At 43.0% G+C, this 22,941-nt stretch overlaps 1 protein-coding gene across 2 annotated transcripts in view; it reads left to right on the top strand.

The window, feature by feature from the left end:
* The window catches only part of ADGRE1 (adhesion G protein-coupled receptor E1), a 69,297-nt gene extending 50,828 nt beyond the window's left edge, over positions 1-18,469 (top strand). Inside the window, exons 11-20 of one of the 2 annotated variants that reach the window (XM_053586173.1) lie at positions 1,690-1,809; positions 3,741-3,940; positions 5,390-5,560; positions 7,329-7,523; positions 8,949-9,184; positions 10,201-10,267; positions 13,593-13,684; positions 16,272-16,440; positions 16,565-16,669; positions 17,939-18,469. In XM_053586173.1, coding sequence (XP_053442148.1) covers positions 1,690-1,809; positions 3,741-3,940; positions 5,390-5,560; positions 7,329-7,523; positions 8,949-9,184; positions 10,201-10,267; positions 13,593-13,684; positions 16,272-16,440; positions 16,565-16,669; positions 17,939-17,944 — 1,361 coding nt within the window. In that variant the 3' untranslated portion in view covers positions 17,945-18,469. The remainder of the gene's footprint in view (positions 1-1,689; positions 1,810-3,740; positions 3,941-5,389; positions 5,561-7,328; positions 7,524-8,948; positions 9,185-10,200; positions 10,268-13,592; positions 13,685-16,271; positions 16,441-16,564; positions 16,670-17,938) is intronic. The other variant, XM_053586174.1, reaches the window with a different exon arrangement.
* Positions 18,470-22,941: the final 4,472 nt, after the last annotated feature.

Genomic DNA, 22,941 nt, shown 5'->3' with positions numbered 1-22,941 from the left:
GGAGAGTTGCTATTTTATTTTATTTATTTTATTTTGTTAGTATATTGTTTCATTTCTTTATTTTATTTTATAATTTTTTTTTCTCTCTTTTTTTTATTAACTTTTAAATATACTTCCTACTTTACAGAAGCAGGGGTCCTCAAACTGAGGCCCGCGGGCCACATGAGGCCGTGTGATCGTATTTGTTCCCATTTTTATTTTTTAATTTTTTTATTAAATCATAACTGTATACAATGATATGATTATGGGGCATCATACACTCACTTCATAAACCATTTGACACATTTTTATCACAGTGGTTAACATAGCCTTTCCGGCGTTATCTCAGTTACTGTGCCAAAACATTTACATTCTACATTTACCAAGTTTCACAAATACCCCTGTAATATGCACCACAAAGACAGTCTCACTCTGTCACCATAGGTAGAGTGCCTTGGTGTCATAGCTCACAGAACCTCCAACTCCTGGGCTCAAGTGATCCTCTGGCTTCAGCCTCCTGAGTATCTAGGACTATAGGCTCCTGCTACATCACCTGTCTAGGTTTTCCATTTTTAGTAGAGACAGGGTCTTGCTTTGCTCAAACTTGTCTTGAGTTCCTGAGCTCAGGTAATCCACCCACCTCGGCCTCCCAGAGTGCTAGGATTGCAGGTGTGAGCCATCACACCCAGCCTGAGTTGTTATTTTTCAGAGTGTGGTCATGAGCTACTTCACTGGGGCAGTGACCTCAAGGAAAGGAGCCATGTAAATATCTGGAGAAAGAGTAATTGTTGGAATACCTGGTGAGTTCAATGAACAATGGGGTGGCCAGTGTGGGTGAATGGCCCAGCAGGGGTCCTCAAACTTTTTAAACAGGGGGCCAGTTCACTGTCCCTCAGACCATTGGAGGGCTGGACTATAGTTTAAAAAACAAAAACAAACTATGAACAAATTCCTATGGATACTGCACATATCTTATTTTGAAGTAAAAAAAACAAAATGGGAACAAATACAATCACACCACCTCATGTGGCCTGCGGGCCGCAGTTTGAGGGCCCCTGGCAGAGGTGAGCACAGTAAGAGAAGGGGTTAGAAAAGAGAAGGAGGAAAATTTTGCAGATAAATGTTTTATTTGAAGAAAGACTGGGGTGTGTTGGAGACTTTGGGTACAGGCATGACATTATTTGATTAACATTGTGAGAAGATACTTTTGTTCTATTATCTATTTTATTTTCATAAAGAGTCAGTGGGACAGGTCTTGAATTTATCACCATGTTACAGATGAGAGATGGGAGACTCAGAAAGGTTAAGTCATTGCTCAGATTTGCATAGCTGGTTAGTGGCAGAGCTGGGTCTCCTCGTTATGACCATGTGACTGCACAACCTGAGCTCCTGTCTGCCACACTACGCTTGCCCCAGCCCCTTCCCGTGTCCTTGGAAAACTTATTTATATCGGGAGTATCCAGAAGATGATGAGGTGTGAGTCCCTTCTGTTCTGCTTCACTTGTATGGTGCCTCTCTATGTATGGTGTCTCTCTATGTATGGGTGCCTCTCTATGTATGGTGCCTCTCTATGTATGGGTGCCTCTCTATGTATGGTGCCTCTCTATATATGGGGGCCTCTCTATGTATGGGTGCCTCTCTTAGACGGAAGCCAGACTCAGGACCCACTTTCCAGGTGACCTCATACAAACTCTCCCTTTTTCTATTTAGATATCGAGAGCAAAGTTATCAATGATGAATGCACTGAAGAGAATGTAGTCTTTAATCTGAAAGCCAAGGGGGATGAGATGAAGATTGGGTGTTCCACAATTGCAGAATCAGAATCCACAGGTACTGACCCACTTCCTGGAATCCAGCTGAGGGTACCTTCCACCAGCAAATATTTACTGATCACCTTCCAGATGCCAGGACCAGCACAGGTGGTTGAGAATCAATGACGTGGAGGCAGAAAGGGTCTGTTCCCTCACTAGTCATTTTTTTATATTGAAAATGAAAAATACTTTAAAAAAATACACATTTAAAAGATCTTTAAAATGTATTTTTATATTTAAAATATAAAATTTGCATGTTAAAGTTATAATATCCTACTTATATTGAGTTAATACATTAACAAAATTAATACAGCCTGCTTTTTAAAGCAGGTTAAAATTACATATGTGGCTTCTAATGTATTTCTATTGGACAGAACTAATCTATATCAGGGGTTGGCAAACTTTTCCTATAGCAGACTTGTTAATAAATATTTTAGGTGTTGTAATCAGTACATTCTCTGTCACAACCCCCTAACTCCACCATTCTAGTTTCTAGTGCAAAAGCATTTGGAGACACTGTCTATATGAACAGGCATGGGCACGTTGCAATAAAACTTTAGTTACAAAAAGCAGGAGATGGCCAGATTGGCCCAGAGTTTGACACCCCTTGATCTATGTATGTGATTGATATTGTGCTTAATGCTTCAGTGTAAAAGCACAGGGTGCAATGTGGAAGAAATATGTAGCTAAATTCTGAGGAATAAGAAAAAGCATGAGAGAGTGTTCCAGGCAGGACGAGCTATAGCTCTGCCTTGAGAAAAAGCTTGGAGTGTCCATGGAACTAGGAGTAGGTAGTGTGAGGCTGGAAAGCCGTGAATGTGGGAGACAGGGGAAGATAACTGAGGCCATTGAACTCCAGGCTGTTATGTGGTATGTTTGGGCTTTCTCCTGAGGGCACCGAAAATTTTGGGATGTTTTGATGATGTCAGAAGATGATCTCATTATGTCTTCCAGATAGAAGTCTGTTTAGAAATGAGCCCTCTGGCTGCAATGTAGACCCTTTTTTGGAGGGATGAGGCTGAGGGCAGACGAGGACGTGTGGAGAGCCAGAGGTGCAGGAGAAAGGTGTTAGACATGGGAGATGTGGAGAAGAGATAAGAAATAGACTTAATGCACATTAAGAAGGAGGAAGCGATTTTTGGGTAGAGAAGAAACTGAGGATGACTCTCCAGGCTCCAGGTCAGGTGACACCATTTATTGAAAATAGGGATACAGATAAAAGAAGAAGGAAGAGGAAGCTCTCAGTTTATGATATCTGGGGGGACATTTGTGGGGTTCCTCCCTCAGCTTGGAGGTGGCAGATGAAGGCTGGAGGATGGTGCTGTCTATGTGGGACAGGAAGAAAGCCTCAGACACATCCCTAGGGACCATATCATTATTTAAAAGGGAAGCCCCCCAAAGAGACTGTACAAGAAGAACATAAATATAGGAGGAAAGCTTTATTACCACCATGGAGTTGTGAAGTATTTTCCCTAAAAGTATAAATACAGTTTTTTTTTGTTTTTACACAGGGTGTAACTCCGCTATCTGGGTTAGAGTGTAGTGGCATCACCATATCTCACTGCAGCCTCAAACCCCTGGGCTCAAGTGAGCCTCCTCAGTAGCTGGGACTATAAACTCCCACCACCACACCTTACTTTAGTTTTTGTAGAGATGGGGACTCACTCCTTCTTAGACTAGTTCAGGCCTCAAGTGATCCTCCTTCTCAGCCTCCCAAAGTGCTAGGGTTATAGGCATGAGCCACTGCATCTGGCCCACAAATTCAAATTTAATTTTAAATGTATGGTTCCAGGAAAGCAGTCATCAATCTGGAAGTTCACTGGTATTTCAGTGAACTACCAGTGAGATATTAAAGTGTGTCTTTGTGTGTGCACACGTGAGTGTTGGCTCATCTATACTAACTATTGACCACACGGTTCCCCCTCTTTTTCCACTGGGGGAAATCTGCAGGGACTGCTGGAGTGGCTTTTGTCTCCTTTGTGGGCATGGAGTCTGCTTTAGATGAGCATTTCTTCCAAGACCTCCAGACCCCCTTGGGCAACTCCTGGAGGAAGCTGAAGATGAATTCCCGGGTCATTGGGGGCATCGTGACTGGGGAAAGGAAAGATGACTTCTCAGCTCCCATCATCTACACTCTGGAGAACATCCAGGTTTGTGAAGAGGTCTGTCCTGAGACCCCTGTTTACCTCAGAAATGCCCCATCTCTCTCCATGGCCTCAACTCTCATTTTTGATGAGAAGCCCTTAAGGTAGCTCATTTCCATCATTTCCAGCAACTAAAGCCACTTCCCAAAGCCACCATTAAAGGAATGAGCTCTCCCGTTTCTCCATGGTATCCCTCCATTCAGTACGTGGCATGATATTTAGGGTAGATGAAGTACCATCAATGCAGGTACATTGATGGTTATTTACATTAACTACATTCACATCAGTAGTGGAGACGTGTCTGCCCTCTAAGACATTTCATTTCATCCCTGCACTTTGAAATATTCAGCATTTTCTTCCATTCCCTACAGAACATATCTCTCATCTTCTTACCCCAAATTACTCTTGAAGTTGGTCACATCGAATCCATTTGAGAGGAATTCTCAAGTGACCAGTTTTAGCCAGAGTAGAAATAGGAGATGGTGTGTTTGCTGGAATAACATATGCCATTTGGAGTAATGAGACTTGACCCATTATCTTCTCCTCAGTGATACTCTCCAGTACTGCCCAACTAGTTGTAGATATTTCTCTTAAATTTATCATTGTTGTATCTCTATTTTTCTAATATATGTTTGACTTTTTTGATAAGTTTCAAGTAAGCGTCTTTATAATGAGCTTAGTGGAATGTTCTGGAGGGCTCCCCATTGACCCATCACTCTAGGTGTTTAATTCTGAGTCAGCACCATGAATATTCTCATGGGTATCTTTTTATTGTTTTCCAGCCACCCTGGATTTATTTCAGTTTCAGAAATGCACCAACCTCCTCTCTGCCCCAGGACATTTGTATGTGTTATCCTTCCTGCTTAGACTGTCTTGTCCTCACCCCATATACGCCATGCTCAACATTCATCCAGATAACACCAAGTACCTTTTGCATCTCTAATGTGCTTTCTTCTGAGAAGTCTTCCGTGCCTGTCCCCAACCCCAGATTATTTTAATTTCTATTATACATTCTTAAGGTATATTGACATTTTTAAACTATTACTAAAAATATTTCTCATGAACCCGTTTTGTATGTGCTTCTCTTCCCAATGGGCTATAATCTCCTTGAGGGCAGGACCATGTCTGTTTTGCCCACCGAGGTCTGTTTTACTGACTATGCCTTTGCAGTACAGATCCAGCCTTGTGCTTAATGAGAACACACTGAATGACTAGAGAACACATGAGTGACTGCAGGACACCTTTCCTGGTCTGATGAGAGGAGGTGTTTCCTTCTAGCAACCAGAGAATAGGTGGCCCTGTCCGACTCACCATCACTGCATGTTGGAACACCAGCACTTCCCTCCATTCCCTGCAGAACATACCTTCCATGTTCTCGCCTCCAGCACTCTGGAGGGTGGTCACATTTAATCTATGTAAGGTAATCCATCGGTGACCAGGCCCTTTGTTTTTCAGCCAAAGGGGGAGTCAGAGAGGCCCATCTGCGTTTCTTGGAGCACAGATGCTGAGGGCGGGAGATGGACGCCCTCTGGCTGTGTGACCCTGAAAGCTTCTGAGATGCACACTGTCTGTGGCTGTAATCGGGTGGCGAATCTTGCCGTCATCATGGCTTCTGGGGAACTCACGGTCAGTGTGGATGATCTGTTCTCTGGCCCTAAATCCAACCGGGAAATACAGACTAAACATGTGTTGTGTGTCCTCTGTGGTGGTGGGAGGACACCTTGTGGAGGGAGTCATGGAGATAGAGGGTGTGTGTGTACCACACCTTTGCCCCTGCTGGATGTGCAGACTGGTTGAAGAAGTTGTGACACTCAAGGACAGCATGAGAAATAATGGCCCTGAACAGGTGTGGGTATCACAGATCTTACCAAATGAGTGCTTGCTGTGTGCTGGGCTCTTTATTTTAAGTTAAGTGTGTTGGGGCCCATTTTACAGGATGGGAGACTAAAGTTCATTAAAAGGTACTGCCTATTGATAAAGCTAGTAATTGGTGGAGGGAACATTCAAACCCAGGGAAGTCTGGCTCACAGATCACATCCCACTAAACCATACAAATGGAGCAAGAGCTGTGCTGTAGGAATTCAGAGATGTTTCTGTGAGAGCTGATGGTGGGTCAGGGAGGAATGGCATGTGAAGTGAGCTTTGGTGAATGGGTAGAATTGGAGAGAAGGAAGACATTCCCATTGGTGTTGTGGAGAATATCCTTGCCGATCATCACACTGTACTTGAGGCTCGATTCCCGGCCAGGGATGTCTTAAATGCGACTTAGAGGACCATGTGGCTTAGGATTTAAGAGAACCAAATGCAGAGCAAAACTCATCTATCTCTATCACCTCCTAGCTCTGTGTTCTTGGTCATGGCACTCAACCTGTCTGAGCTGAGCCCAGCTCTCTCATCTCAAATAAATAATGACAGCTCACACTTACACAGTGTATAGTATGCTTCTGGCACAGTTGTATGTTGAAGCATTTTCATTTAATCCTCCTAAAACAACCCTATAAAGCAGTTATTATTAATGTTACCTTTTTAACAGAAGGGGAAAATGAGGCACAGTCCAGCTGAGTTTCTTGTCCAAACTCGTACAGCTAGAAACCAGCAGAACTGTAGTCAGTTTTCTTAACCACTTTGTTGACAATATTATAAAAAAGGAGGTAATGAGTGCCTGCCTCACATATCACACAGAGAATCAAATATATTTAAAATTAATATTAAAAATAATTATAAATGAATGACCTAAGGGAAGGACTAACCATGTCATGCTTCGCTCCCTGTAGTTGTAACATGCTGGAATGTTTGAGTATCAGTCAGAATTCAGTGCAGGAAGCAGAAACCACTCCAGGTATTTCAATCAGAAAGGGATTTAACACAGGGAATTACATGCTCATAAAATGCTGGAAGGAGATGGAGGAGTTGAAGTCAGGGGGCTGCCTCTTGGATTCTGCTTCCCGGGTGACTCCCACTGCAGCTCTAATGCAGAGGTCAGAAATTCCTACTGTCATGTCCCCTCTACCATGAAACTGGAGACTGAACAGTTGGAATATGAAATTTAGCCACAGCTGACTCCTGTCTGAACAAAGCTGGTATTTGCTTCCCATCTACCTTTCAAAACTTTCACAGATGCGTCCCAATGGAGAACATGAATTACACCCACCCCAAAGGATTCTGGGAGATGTAGTTTGTAGACATCCAGCCCCAGGAATATGCAGGGCAGAGCACAGGACAGGCTGGGAATGGGTGGATTGCAATGGATTGCAAAAATGCTGATGGACCCAGTTCACTCTGCGTGTCAAAGGGAGGCAAGGCTTTGATCCAGGGATCTGGATGATTACCTTTTCCTGCCTGGTGAGGACTTTGATCCCCTTCTGAGGCTAACAGCTGAATTTCTTCCCCACAGGTGGAGTTCTCCTTGTATGTCATTAGCCATGTGGGCATGATCATCTCCCTGGTGTGCCTCATCTTGGCCATTGCCACCTTCTTGCTGTGTCGCTCCATTCGAAACCGTAACACCTACATCCACCTACACCTCTGTGTGTGCCTCTTCTTGGCCAAGAGTCTCTTCCTTGCTGGCATAGGCAAGACAGACAACAAGGTCTATATCCCTTTGGTTGTGTCCCCATCTGCCTCAGCTCATCCCTACTCAGCTCCCTCAAAGCCTGTTCTAACCTCAGGGCCTTTGCACATGCTGTGCCCACTGCCTGTAGCACTCATCCCAGCCCCTCCACTAGGTAGCTCCTTCTTGTCATAGGTGTCAGTTTAAAATTACTTTCTGGATTATGTTATGAACCGCAGTGGTCCCGCCTATTAGTTTCTAAGGGGGTGGCTCTCAGCCAGCATGATTTGGCTCCCAGGGGCAATGTCTGGGGACATCTTTTGTTGTCACTCCTGGAGGGAGGGGCCACCGTCATCTAGTAGATAGAGGTCGGGGTGCTGCTGAACATCCTGTGATGCACAGGACAGCTTCCCACGACAGAGAATGACCCGGCAATAGTGTCGTTGAGCTGAGAGTCTGCTCCTTTCTATCACTCTGTCTTGTCTCCCCAGCACTTACTTAAAGCCATACTTATTATTTGTGGCTATATTTCTTGTGTCACTAAATCCTCTGTTAGACTGTGAGCCCCATGGGAATAACAGCTTCAGCCAGTTCATACCCTATAACAGCACTAGACACATAGCAGGCTCCCAGGGGTTCTCAAAAGGATTACTATTGACATTTTAAATGAGACTATCATTTTTTGGTGTAGAACTACCCCTCCCTGAACACCAAATGCTAGTAGGCTAATCATTTAGCTAGAGATGGGCAAACATTTTCTGTAAGAGCTAGATCAGAGGTGTCCAAATTGTGGTCCATGGGCCACAGACTGATTTTATGAGGACTTTTTTTTGTTTATCAGTAGTGTCAGAGATCAGGAAAATTATGCATGGACCTTTTGTTTTGCTCATCAGCTTTTATTACTGTTTGCACATCTACTGTGTGGCCCAGGGGAACACTTATTCTTCTAATGTGCAACAGAAAGAAAAATGGTTGGATATTCCTGAGCTAGGTACTATGTATCTTCAACTTTGTAGACCATACAGTCTCTGTCATGACTACTCAACTGAGCTGTCGGAGAGCACCTGTAGATAACAGGCCCACGGGCATAGTACTGTGCCAATAAAACTTTAGTTACAAAATGGGCAGCCAGCCCATGGGCTGTAGTTTTTTGAAAACCCACATCTTCAAATTCTCCCTAAAGTATGGTGATTAACTATCCATTTTCCCCAAACCCCTCTACTTTTAGCATTGAAAATCACGTGTCCTGGGAAACCTCCATTCCAGACAAACCAGGACAATGTGCCACCCTTCCAAGAGAAACATTGCCTCGGAATAAAAATTACTGTGTGTCTCTATAAATATTTGTGAACTGGATGAATAAGCATGTTTGGGGAACTCCAGTCACACTAGTCCCTCCCTGCCCCCCTCTCCACCCTGCTTTCTGGGGTTGGGGGACCTGATGTGCAGGCTTCTCCCCTCCAGATGGGCTGTGCCATCATCGCAGGCTTTCTGCACTACCTTTTCCTTGCCTGCTTCTTCTGGATGCTGGTGGAGGCGGTGATGCTCTTCTTGATGGTCAGGAACCTGAAGGTGGTGAATTACTTCAGCTCCCGCAACATCAAGATGCTGCACCTCTGTTCCTTTGGCTATGGACTCCCAGGGCTGGTGGTGCTTATCTCAGCCACTGTGCAGTCATGGGACTATGGGACAAATAATCGGTGAGTGACATCTTCTTGTTCCCTGAAGACCCTGCAACCAGGGTTCATGGTTATTATTAGATGAACAAGAAGACTAGTAATAACAGTAGCAGTAGTGTGGCTGCCATTTATTGGATTCTTACTTTATGTGCTGTTGGTGTCAGGGCTGTCATGTACACTAGCACAGGTTGTGCACTGCATAAATCCAGTAGGCATACTACTAAGTCTCACATTCCAGGAGACAACATTTGGTTGGCCTAACATGAACAGTTTCTTTCTCTCATCTGTGCATGTGTGGTAGATGGGGAAAGGGGAATGAATATTCTGCCAAAAGAATATTAAGTGCTGTAATTGAACATGGAAGAATGGCTGTTGGTGATAAAAGTAGCAAATATATAGCAGTAACATGATAGAAAGAGGCAGATCAGTCTCTCTTTCTTCCTGTCTTCCTGCCTTCCTTTCTTTCTTCCTTACTAATAAATAATTACAGAATTTCTTGTCCATGCCAGGCTTTGCTCTGGGTGCTGGGTATAGAGAGATGAATGACCATTCAAGGTTAAGATCCATCTGCAGCTCATCATCTAGTAGGAAAGGACAGTCTGCAAGTTTTGAGTGAGATGATAATTTATGATAGTGATGGTTGCCATTTAAAAAGAATGCAGTGAGTTTGGCTAGAAAGTAGCCAGGGGTAAATACAGGATACTTTCACAAAGGATACTTAGGAGTGGCTTCTCAGAGGAGGTGACATTTGAATGACAAGATGTACCAGAGAGTTTTGCATGGAGGGAAAGAAGATCACAATGGTTATGAATTGTGAATCAACTGAACCTAGGATGCCAGATGAAAATTTCATGGAGATTTTCCCAAGAAGCAGTTCTGAAAGAGGAAGAGCGATGGACCAAAGGAAACTGAAACATGACCTGAACCATCAAGAGGATCATCTGAGTCTTACCTCCCAACATTCTCCTCTATCAGTGCCTTTGTTGGAATATGAGTAACTATAGGGTCCAGACTCTGATACATATTTCTCTCCATAGCTGCTGGCTGAATACAGAGACAGGGTTCATCTGGAGTTTCTTGGGGCCAGTTTGCACAATTATAACGGTAAGCAAATTGCTCGGGGTACTGTGCTCTGAAGGAGATACAAGGGGTCCTGAGGGATTGGGAATTGCCAGAGAAGTGCACAGTTGAGAAGGTCTCTTATTTTCCCGAAAAGTTCTCCTTCTGACCCTTGAATCTTTAGATTTCCAAGTTAGAGAATAACTTCTTTGACTTGTGATTTTTTTTTTTTTTAATGCTGAGATGCAGATGTCCTGGGAGGGATAAGAGTATTATTGATTTTCCTTTATGCTTCAGTAAGAAGAATTTTATCAGTCTCTCCAAGTTATAAATGTTGAACATTCATAAATGTTGAACAAAAGAAAAGGTACAAAAATATTAAGAGCAATAGCAGGGAGAAAAGTGAGGTGACAGAAGGAAATGGTGGACAAAGGCAAAGGGAAGCCTGGGAACGTTGAGCACCATGTCTTTGCTTCTCTGCCTCCCATCCAGACCCGACAGTCCCAAAAGATGATGTTTCTTCTGACTGTCACTCATGGTGGCTCATTTCCTAGTGTCGCTGGTAACTTTTAATTGTGAGCTCATGTTTGACTGATCTAAATCTTAGGAACCCTCAATATTATTAAATAATCCTCCAGAGAGGTTTTTCTCTGATATTTATCAGATTTTTTTTTTTTGCCATAACAAGGTACTACACACTGGGTATCTTAGAACCACAGAAATTTACTGTTTTATGGTTCCAAAGTCCCCCTGACAGCACTAGGGAGGGATCTGCTTCAACTTCCGGTAGCCTCAGACATTCCTTGGCTTGTAGTTAGCCTGTGTTTCTCTTCACATCATCTTCCTTGTATGCATGTTTGTGTCTAAGGTCACATTTGGAGATGCTGGGAGTTTGGAGCATCAACATGTCTTTTTCAGGGGCACGATTTAACCCCTCAAACCCATAATTTGAGGCACTACCACCCTCAAACAATGTTAAGTACATTTCTCATTGCAGGGTTTCCCAGACCGTGAAGGTAACATAAATTTCAACTCCTGATCCATGGGAGGCCAGACCTATGGTTCTTTTCTGCTCCCTGCCTTGTCCTCTTTCTCTTTCTCTCCTCTCTCCCTCTGTTTCCACTTTCCTCTTCCTCTTTTTCCTTCTGCTTTCACCTTCTCCCTCTCCCTCCTTCTCTCTCTTCTAAGGCAGGGTCTCATTCTGTTGTCTTTTCTCTTTTTTTTTCACTAAGCTCCACAACCTTGGCAAAAAGTTACCTTATTTGCCAAGATATTTTTTTGCCTTTTCTTTCAATGAGGATGTGATCCTTGAATTATTTTGTAGACTCCCCAACTTACATGGCTTTCTCCTGTCTTTTTGAATAAGGCTTAAATTTCCAGTGCTTTAGATTCTTGGTTTTAGGAAATATGTACACTTGGGGCAGTTCCAATATTCTTTCTTCATGATGACTCTTTCATTGGTGGGTGGATTTATTTTATTTTCTTGCTGTTATACGACATATTCTTCTTAGTAAAGTGTCTCAAGAATGGCAGAAAAAGTACCCAATGTACTCACCCTTATTATGAAACTAATGTAGGACCTCCACATGAAAGCTATAACCCAGTTACAACCTAAGAATAGGGAGAAGGGGGAAAGGGAGGGGAAGGCTCCTCCCACTCTTCCCTTTCCCCCTTCTCCCTATTCTTAGGTTGTAACTGGGTTATAGCTTTCATGTGGAGGTCCTACATTAGGTGGAGGGAGGAGGATTAATGGGATTACACCTGCGGTGCATCTTACAAGGGTATATGTGAATCCTAGTAAATGTGGAATGTAAACGTCTTAGCAAAATAACTAAGAAAATGCCATGAAAGCTATGTTAACTAGTGTGATGAAAATGTGTCAAACGGTCTATGAACCAAGTGTATGGTACCCCATGATCATACTAATGTACACAGCTATGATTTAATAAAAATAAATAAATAAATAAATAAAATTTTTCATTTAAAAAAAGAGAAGAAACTGTCAATTGGGTTTTTCCACCATTTGTCATGTTTTGTAATGAGAGAGGTTTTCAGAAAACCCTAAATTGATCCTCACACTCTTATGATGGAAACCCTTCTCATGATTTCTCTATTGTCCCAGGGCAATGCCCAATCTCTACGCCTGACACCTACGGTCCTTCATGACCTGGCCCTGTCCAGCTTTCAGGGCATCCCTTTCTTCTCCTGTGCAAGTTCAGCCCTCTATCGGTAACACTGAACTTTCTCCTCCCTTGGAATGTCAAGTTCTTCCCTGCATACTCTTCTCATGGAGGTAATGGTGGGGTTCAAACCATGAACATACCTCCTCCTCCTCTATCTCCCCTCTCTTTCCTCCTCTGTCCCTATCTTAGTGCAAAGAGATGCTTACTACAATATTATGGCATTGTGAATAATGCAATAATATTAGGAAGGAGCAAGAATAAGGAAAATGATGATAATATTAAGGATAATACATTATCCTTAATAATGAAGATTTCCATTCTGAAATCTTCAATGACATTAAGCTCTCCTGGAAGTTTTATTCATTTGGAAAAAACAATTCCCTTAGTGTAATGGTCCTTGCTGGGACAGTTTTGCCCCTCAGGGGAAGTTGGCAAAGTATGGAGGTATTTTTGGTTGCTACAACTAAGAGTGTGGGCGCTGCTGGTATCTAGTGGGTACAGGCCAGAGAGGCTGCTCAACATTCTACAACATACAGGACAGCACCCCAGTCTCCCATCAGGACCACATACCAAGAATGATGTAACCCCCAGTGTTGACATTGCCAAGGTGCAGAGACTCTGCCCAGGAGCCTGTGCATCCCAAGCTGAGATGCTTTTGAGGGAAGGCCCAAGAAGGTACTAAACTCTCAGCCTGTGTCTGAACTTATCAGATCCAACCTGTGGAAATAAACAATGACCACTTAAATGAGTTCAAGCAAAGGCTACTTCTGCAGAGATGGCTATAGTATAGCATAAGGGAGCCAGCCACTATTTGCATTTGGCTAAGCCTCAAAGGCAGGCAGAAGAGTGGACATCTTTATAGTGGAAAAAGAGAGAATGCTTCAGGCAGCCCCGACTGAGGTTGTTGGCATGGGGAAGCTGCAGGGTGGCTAACTAGAAGCAAGCTATCCTGTTTGATTGGTTAGGAGAGCACATGGGCTCCCTCCTGTGGATGTTAAGTTGGAAGCAGGAATAAAAATTAGGGAAATTGTCGGTTATTAACCAAGACATGCTGCTTGTCTGGGGATGATTGGTGGGTTCCTGAGCTGGTTGCTATGGATTGTGGGTCAGGATTCTCTTTCTATAGATGGCTGGCCATTGTCCATTTGCACGTTGAGTCTCTTGGTCTTTTCTTTTGCACTTTGTAGGTCAACTGCATCCTCCTGACCTGGGCCTTGTACATCCTGAGAAAGAAGCTTTCCAGTGTCAATGCTGACGTGTCGACACTGAAAGACACCAGGTACTATCCTCCTTCCTCTCCACTCCCTTTCTACTTTCCATTCCTTCTTCCCACTAAAGCTCCTTGTGCTCCTTTTGTATGCTGGATCCTGTGCCCAAAACAGGTGATGAAGCTTGTTTAGGCTAGCACAGGGTCTGGATCAGAAGGCTCAGACTTCAGCTGTGCTTCCTAATAGCTGTGTGACCTTAGGCAAGTTACATAGCATCTCTGAAGCTCAGTTTCTTCATCTATAGAATAAGGATATTAATAAATACTGCTTACTTCATGTGGCTTATGAAGTATTTAGCACAGTTATTAGGAATAGTGTTTCATATATTACAACTAATAACACATTTCTCATTCTTCTCTATGCATACATATATGTGCATATTTATAACAAAAAGAATCATACTATTTTTAATAATTTTTTATCTTAATAATGTAATTAACATTATCATTTAATCAGAAATTATTCTACAGTATTTTTTTTGCATAGCAGTTCAGTGGAAGGAGGTAGCCCATTGTATTTAAATTATCTCTTATTCATAGACATCTAAGTTGCTGCTTTTTTTCTATCACAAATGATACTGCCTTGTATACCATTGTACCCATTGTAAATACTTCTATATTGTGTTATTTAATTACAACACCACATGCAAGAGTGCCTGTATAAAGGGTGGCCTGGATCATAATGGTTTTAGTATATATATCTTCCAATAAATTTGTTTCCAGTTATGAGAGTGCTTGTTTACCTGCAGCGTTGCCAGCACTGGGGTTCATTTTTGCCTTTGGTTTTGTTTTGTTTTAGTGATCCAATGGGTGAAATATACCACCTCATTATTTTAGTTACATATGTATTATATTCTATTATTATATTGTATTAGAGATGTGAGACCTTTTCATATTCTTACGTATCATTTGTGTTTCTTAACTTTATTACTAACTTACTGTTCTTTTTAAGAACCTACTACAACCATTGTGTAGATTATATTGTCAGTAACCTGATGATATACTTTGCTTCTTTTTCTTTAAATTGAGACATGGTCTCACTCTTTTGCCTGGGCTAGAGTGCAGTGGTGTCATCATAGCTCACAGCAACCTCAAACCCCTAGGCTCAAGTGATCCTCTTGCCTCCGACTCCCTAGAAGTTAAGACTAAAGGTGTCTACATGCCCTGTTCATTTATAATATTTTTGTTGTGACAGGGTTTTGGCATGTTGATCAGGTTGGTCTTGAACTGTAGCCTCAAGTGATTCTCCTGACTCAGCCTCCAAAAATGCTCGGATCACAGCCACGAGCCACCATGCCTGGCCTGCTTCTTTTCTATGTATCTTGATCCCTTATCCATTTTAGATATTTTTAGTAGTACAAAAGTTAAACTAAAACAAAGTTAATAATACAAATGGCAAAATTTAAACAGTAAATTTCATCTTTAATCACTTCAAAAGGTACAATTAAGTGGCTTTTAGTGCATTCACAATATTGTGCCCCCACCCACTCTGTAGCTCCAGAATACTTCAATCATCCCACAAAGCAGTCTGTGCCCATTAACATTTTTAAATCTCCTACACTCTCAGGTGTCCCGATCTGACCCAACCTGAAGCAACCATTGTCACTCACACTGTGCTTTCTTCCAGAACAGTCTCTGGCTATGTGTCCTGTCCACCTATTTTATATAAACGATACAATACTGCATATATTGTTCTGCACTTTATTTTTGACAAATAACATATAACTTATCTTACATCGATACTTGTGGCTTATAATAACTCAAAAATGCTTATGTTGTGCCAGATACTGTTCTAAGCATCTTACAGGTATTTCTGTCTCATCATCTAATGTGTAGAATAAGTTTACTGGTTAGGTGTTGCATTATTATTGATATGTCAAAGTAAGAAAATTAAGGCACAATGAGATTAAATAACGTGCTAAGGCCACAGTGTCAGTGATTAGATCAGGGGAATTAGAATGCAGGCTGTCTGATCCAGCCTATACCCTCCTCCAGTACAGCATATAGCCACTCTCATATTAGTTTTAAACATGTCTTTATACTCTGCTTTCAACCTTTATAAATTTGCCTATTGTCTTCTGTGTCTGGTTTCTTCTACTCATTAAGTTTGTAAGGTGTATCCACATTGTATCATGTATCACTATATCACTCCTTTTCATGGTTGGATAATATTCCAATCATGTGGATAATATACCAGATCTTGTTTATCCATTCATCCATTGTTAGATATTTAACTAAAATGGTGACTCTTTTGTTCGGTGAATTTTACACCAATGAAAAGAAGGCTGTATTTTACACTATGGTTTCGCCATTTATTTAAATGGTCCCACGTTTTTGGACATGGGGTTCTCTTATCTTTTCACAACTACACACAAAAGTTCCTTAAATACACATGCCCAGACATCTTTGTGTCTGCATGTGTCAGTGAGCTTACTGCTTTTGAATTCCTGCAGGACTTGATTTCCCTGCAAGTGGACTTGGAGATTCCACCCAGGTGGCAGGTCACAGGGTAGCAGCTTCAGATGGTTGCCAGAAGCATGGCCCACAAGGACAACAGCCACTCACTAGAACCTCACGCTCTGCCCATCTTCTCCCCCAGGTTACTGACCTTCAAGGCCTTTGCTCAGCTCTTTGTCCTGGGCTGCACCTGGGTGTTGGGCATTTTCCAGATTGGGCCCATAGCAAGTGTCATGGCCTACCTGTTCACCATCACCAACAGCCTTCAAGGGGCCTTCATCTTCCTCATTCACTGTCTGCTCAACCACCAGGTGTGTGGCTGCTGTCCGTCCTGTTCCTGCCCTACTCCCACCCCACCCCCACTGAGCCTCCACCCAACATGCATGTCCCAGGATTGTTTCCCTGCACTTGGTAGTGGTTTGTCTCCGTCTGCAGGTACGAGAAGAATACAGGAGGTGGATCACTGGGAAGACCAAGCCCAGCTCCCAGTCCCAGACCTCAAGGATCTTACTGTCCTCCCTACCGTCCACATCCAAGATGGTGAGAGACTGGTGCTGGGAGGAAGGCGAGCTCACTGTTGAGTGCTGCTCAAGGCGGCCAAGTGTTGGGTTCTCACTGGTTGCCAGTGTTCCCATCTTAGTGAGTTCAAGGAATGGAGTGAGGGTTGAAGCCTCTGGGTTGGGAAACCAGGCTTCCCTTCCTAGGTGTGACCTAGAAAAAGCTAAAATCATGATTTATACTGATATGAATTGAGCATGTTAAGGATTTTATTCTAATCATTAATCAGTGAAGGAACCAGATCAGGTAGATGTTAACAATTGACTCAAACCTGTAGTCCCAGCTACTTGGGAGGCTGAGGCAAGAGAATTGCTTAAGCCCAAGAGTTTGAGGTTGTTATGAGCTGTGATGACATGGCACTCTACTGAGGGTGACAGCTTGAGACTCTACCTCAGGAAAAAAAAAAAAGAGAGAAGACAAAGAACAGGTGTGTGTGTGTGCATATATTATACATACTTCTATGTATATACATACATGCACATACACACATGTATAGTTTGCCATCTATATGTATGGATTTCACATCCATGGATTCAACCAACTGGGGATCATGAATATTCAGAAAAGTGCTTCATATGCACAGACATTTGTTGGGGTCATTCTTTAAGGAATACAGTTAACTATTTACATAGTAAACTAGAGATGATTTATAGCAGGTATCCTCAAACTTTTTAAACAGGGGACCAATTCACTGTCCCTCAGACCATTGGAGGGCCGGACTATAGTTTAAAACAAAAAACTAAGAACAAATTCCTATGCACACTGCACATATCTTATTTTGAAGTAAAAAATAAAACAGGAACAAATACAATTCACACCACTTCATGTGGCCCGCGGGCTGCAGTTTGAGGATGCCTGATTTATAATATAAAGGAGGATGTGTGTAAGTTATATGCAAATATCATGCTAGTTTATGCCAGAGACTTGAGCATCTACAGATATTGGTGACTTCAGTGGCTCCTGGCAACAGTCCTGCAGGAACAGAGGATGACTGCATGTGGATTTCTAACTTCTAGAATGGGAGCTGTCAATGGTGAAGTGGCTGAGAATGTCTTTGGCTTTGCCAACAGTGCCCACCACACTACAGACAATCACTTTTCACATTTCAATGTTTATCTTTCCAGTGTTTCTTGCTATATTAACCTCCCCATGTATTTTTCAGACCCATATCTCTGTAGATATGACCTTTGGTATCAACTTTGTATAAATCCTCCCAGTGACTTGGAAAACATTCTCTTTTCTCTCTCACAGGGTTAAAGTCCATTCTTGCTCTCATATACACTATGGAGTAATAGTTGAAGACAGTAGATGCCTACTCTGAAATCTCTTTGCAGCTTAACATGGAAGTGCTAGATCCCAGCAGCCCCAGAACTCCCTCATGATTCAGAGCCTGCACGTCTGGGCTGGTTTCTCATGGTTTTATGCCCAGTGGGGAGAAGCAAGGCTTTCTGCCTCAAAGGACCGTGTTGTCTCCTGGATCATGCATCTCTGTGAATTTCCTGACTTTGGGGAAACAACAGGTCCAGTTCAATGGCATGACCATGACAACTGGCATCCAGGCTGTTTCTCTTGCACTTGTTGGTGTGTGGTTCCCAGTCTGTCTTCCAGCGTCTGTCAGTACTTGGCTCAGAGCAGCTCTCAATAAATGATTGTCGTCTGTCTGACTGAGGTACGCTGGGCCAGGGATTCTTCCTGCTTTTAAATAAATGGTCAGCAAAACTATACTGAGAGTCCCCAGGAACCATAGAGCTCATGGACACAAAGGCTACTGTGGCACAAACTTGCCCACCAGAGTGGCTCCTGTGCCTCATGCCTGCCAAAGTCAATAGTGCCACCCAGGCTAGAAAGCCATGATGTCATAGCTCCCTGCAATTAACCTCAACCCCCTGGGCCCAAGTGACCCTCCTGCCTCAGCCTCCTGAGTAGCTGGGACTACCAGTGCCCTCCACAACCCCCAGCTGAGTTTTTCTATTTGTAGTAGAGATGGGGTCTCGCTCTTGGTCAGGCTGGTCTCAAACTTTTGAGCTCAAGGGATCCTCCTGCTTCAGCCTCTCAGAGTGCTGGGATTACAGGCTACTGTGCCCAGCTTTGATAGTGGTTTTGACACAGACAGTTCCAGTAGAGAGGGTGGACAGTATCGGGAAGAGTGATAGAGAATGTTAAAGGAGGATGTATCTTGCTAAGCACCTCCCAACATTCCCAAGAAGCAGTCACTCTTCTTAGATCTATTTCACAGATGAGAAAATGGGGTCAGTGGTTCTGGGGCTTGTCCGAGATTGCACAGCAGGTGAGCAGTAGAGCCCAGCATCTCACACAGCCAGTCTAGCCCTTTTCAGGGAGGGCTGATACACAATTGAAGCTTTGTGCTCTCGCTCCTTCGAATGACACCATGTTTGCTGAACCCAATAGTCCTGAGAGTCAAAAAGTGGTGGACTGTTTGGTGCCATAGATAAGGGATGGAAAGATCATGGCAAGACCCTGCCATTGCCCACTTGGAAATAATTGCTTTGGTATCTTAATAAGTGAATGCTATTGAATTCAAAGAAAACGGATACTCAATACCAAAATAATATAGCTACAGCAATGGTGAAGAATTCTGTGGGGATTATGAGGTTTCTGAAAATGAATTTGCCTACAAAACTTTTTCTAATTTTATTGTACTAGTTTTAAGCCACATCTCCCTTTGATGTAGAAAAACCATCCCAGGGCTGAGGTTTCCAGCCTTGTCATTATTGACCTTTGGACTGAGTAACTCGCAGCGGTTCTCAACCTGTGGGTTGCAACCCCTTTGTTTTTTTTTTTTTTTTTTCTTGTCCAAGGCTCAACTGTATTTCTGTTCTATTTTCTTTTTTTTTTTTTTATTGTTGGGGATTCATTGAGGTACAATAAACCAGGTTACATTGATTGCAATTGTTAGGCAAAGTCCCTCTTGCAATCATGTCTTGCCTCCCTAAAGTGTGACACACACCAAGGCCCCACCCCCCTCCCTCCGTCCCTCTTTCTGCTTTTCCTCCCCCCTCATAACCTTAATTGTGCGACCCCTTTGTAACAATGAAAATACATGAGAGTCAAAAAGTGGTGGACTGTTTGGTGCCATAGATAAGGGATGGAAAGATCATGGCAAGACCCTGCCATTGCCCACTTGGAAATAATTGCTTTGGTATCTTAATAGGTTGAGAACCACTGCTAGAGGGTCAGGGCCTGCTCTTGGCATTGCAGGATGATGGGCAGCATGCTTGGCCTCCACCCACTAGGTGGCAGTAGTATCCTCGTTGTTGGGTTATGACAACCCCAAATGTCCCCAGACTCTGTGGAATGTGCCCAGGAGAGGGGAGCATGGGGGTCCAAATCTCCCCTTGTTGAGAACCACTGTTTTAGACATGGGCTTTTGCAAAGAAATGAAACATTATATCTAGAAGCCAATCAAAATAGCAAAAATAAAGCAGCCATACTGAAACTAACTGGGAGTAACGAGAAGCAGAATAAAAAGAAGAGAACTGAGGACAGTCATGGAGTGGACCAGACTTGGATGAGCCATAGCCCAGTAGAGATTAAAGGGGCCCTGATCCCACCTGGGCTTTCTGAGCTGTGATGCACAGGACTTCTCACCCCACTGCGCAGTGTCATGAAGGACAAATAGTCCCTGTTTTCCTGAACTTAGGGGTATCCTCCTCTGGGTCTTTGCCTGCCTGGAAGAATAGTGAACAATCCTGGCTTGAACCACTGTGTCCACAGTCCACCCTGCTCTTTCTTGGTAGCTTGACTGGCCCCTACAAAGGCTTGCTTCCCTGCACAGGCACGTTGGAGCACCAGAACAGCCCAGATAAGCAGGAAGGGCCGCCCCACCCCAGGCACCAGAAAGGCTAAGGAGGTTTGTTCCCTATTCATCCTCATAGTATCCATGGAAGTAAGGGTTACAGAGGCTGCTTTCTTTGTTACTGGCAACTGGAGGGATCCTTAGCCAGCTGCTGGAGGAAAGGGAGACAAGCCCTGCTTTCCCAACAGGTCTGGCGGCAACTCTGAGGGACCACTGCATTGTGTAGCCCTGTGAACTGGGATCCCCATCCCCACCTCAGGCCAGGAAATGGTGGCTCAAGTACAATAAAACTGGCCAGGCAGGGTTTTTGTTGAGTTTGTCTCCTGCAAAGGGGAAACTTCCCCACCCCATGGGGTGACTCAATTTGGCATCTGTGCCCTGCAAGACTCTCCTCTTGTCCTAAAGGAGAGCATCTGCTGGCTAGGAGAACAGAGGGTCTTGCTTAGGTGAACAGCTCTGAGAAATTAGGGAATCACGTGGCAAGTTGTAGGTTCCCCTCCCCCACCCACAGGTTAAAACCATAGCATTTTGAATCTATTGTGGGACAGGGCTTTGGTGAAAAGTACGGTTTATTGAATTTGTTGGTAGGCAGGGCAGGTCCTCTGGCTGGAACAGTTTGGCTCAGTGTCAGGGAGCCACCTGGCATAGAGGCATCACCTGGAGGTCCTGTCTCCACCTGTATCTCACCCAGCTTAGAGAAAGAAAGGCTGGTCCTTAGGGACTCCGACATGCTTCAGCCCTGAAAGGGAGCTCAGGGAGGCTGTGTGCAGGGAGGGCCACAGGTATAAGCAGCAGCTTGTGTGAACAGTGGTGAAGGGGAGTGGCAAGCCCATATACTGGGGCCTCTGGATCTGACTTCAGCCTGCTGGTTTCCATGTGTAATTTCTTAAAGGGAGGTGGATAGCTGTGCAATTTGGGGCAGCAAATTTTTCTACTAGCCCACTTGCTTGGACAGTTGAACAGTACTATTTTAAGAATATAGGTGCTGTACTCTGTCAGACTCTGTCAAGCTCCATATCTTGGGCTCCATCAGGCTGTGGGGTGCTGCCCAAATGACCTCAATTACAATATTACTTAATAACAATTTAGAGACAGCCTAATACTCCAGCTTAAAAAGTGTAATAAATGTATAAATAAATTGAAAACCCACATGGGGAGGAATGAGCAGAAAAACCCTGGCAACATGAAAAATCAGAGTAGATCAACTCCCCTAAGACATTGCAAGAGAAATACAGCTGAAAATACCATCCATAGAGAAATTTTTGAATTGATAGAAATGGAATTCAGAGTATGGATGACAAGACAAATGGGAATTGAAGGGAAAATTGAAAAAGAAATAAAAAAAGAAGTACAAAAAGTGTCTCAAGAAATCAGTGAAAGTAAAGACAAAGTCACTGAGAATCTAGACATAATTAGGAAGGATATAGCAGAGTTTAAGGAATTGAAAGAGGTATTCAAGGAGCTGAAAAATACAATAGAGAGTCTTACCAATAGGGTAGAACGTGGAGAATAAGGAGAATAAGAAATATCAGAAATCAAAGAAGTAACCCAAGCATTCAAAAAAAGCAAAAAGGAAAAGAGAAGAAGTAGAACTATCACTTAGAGAGATATAGGACTACAAAAAATACATGCACATATGAATTATAGGAATTCTTGAAGAGGAAGAGTCATAAAAGCATGGAAGCTGTACTTTAAGATATCAAGAATTTCCCAAGCATTATGAGAGACCTAGAAATTCAGATACCAGACAGTTTCAGAACTTCAGGATGACTCAATTCAAAAAGGCATCTCCTAGACACATGGCAATTAACTTGGCTAAAGTCAAAATGAAAGAGAAAATTCTGCAGGCAGGCAGGCATAAGCATCTTCTTTTTACCTCTTTTAAGGTGATACCTGACTTTTAAGTAGAAACTTTTTAAGCCAGAAAAGAGTGGTCACCTGTCTATAAACTTCTCAGACAAATCAGTTTTCAGTCCAGGATCATGTATGCTGCAAAAATAATTTTCATATTCAATGGAGAGATCAAATCTTTTATTGAAATGTAAATGTTGAGAAAATTTGCCACAATAAGATCAGCTCTGCAGGAAATATTCAGAGTACTTTCTTCACACTGACCATCACAGTGGACCACCAGCAAAGTAAAGACACTCAGAAACTAAAGAACAAAGCTTAACTTCCTCAACGGTACAAGGGATAAAACTAAGCAACAGACCTACAAAAAATAAGACAAGCATAACTACAAGTCTCTCAATAAATGTAAATGGCTTGAATTCCCTACTGAAGAGGAGAAGCCTGGCTGACTGGGTAAAAAATGCACATTCCAAGTATATTATGTTTTCAGGAAACACATCTAAGCTCCAAAGACTAAACAAAACTTAGGGTGAAGGGTTGGATGTCATATTTCAGGGAAATGGAAATTTAAAAAAGCAGAACTCAC

This window comes from Nycticebus coucang, chromosome 3 (genome assembly GCF_027406575.1).
Source record: "Nycticebus coucang isolate mNycCou1 chromosome 3, mNycCou1.pri, whole genome shotgun sequence".
In the NCBI taxonomy this organism is placed as follows: Eukaryota; Metazoa; Chordata; class Mammalia; order Primates; family Lorisidae; genus Nycticebus; species Nycticebus coucang.
The sequence above is the reverse complement of the archived record's forward strand: the minus strand, read 5'-3'. Positions and strand labels throughout refer to the sequence as shown.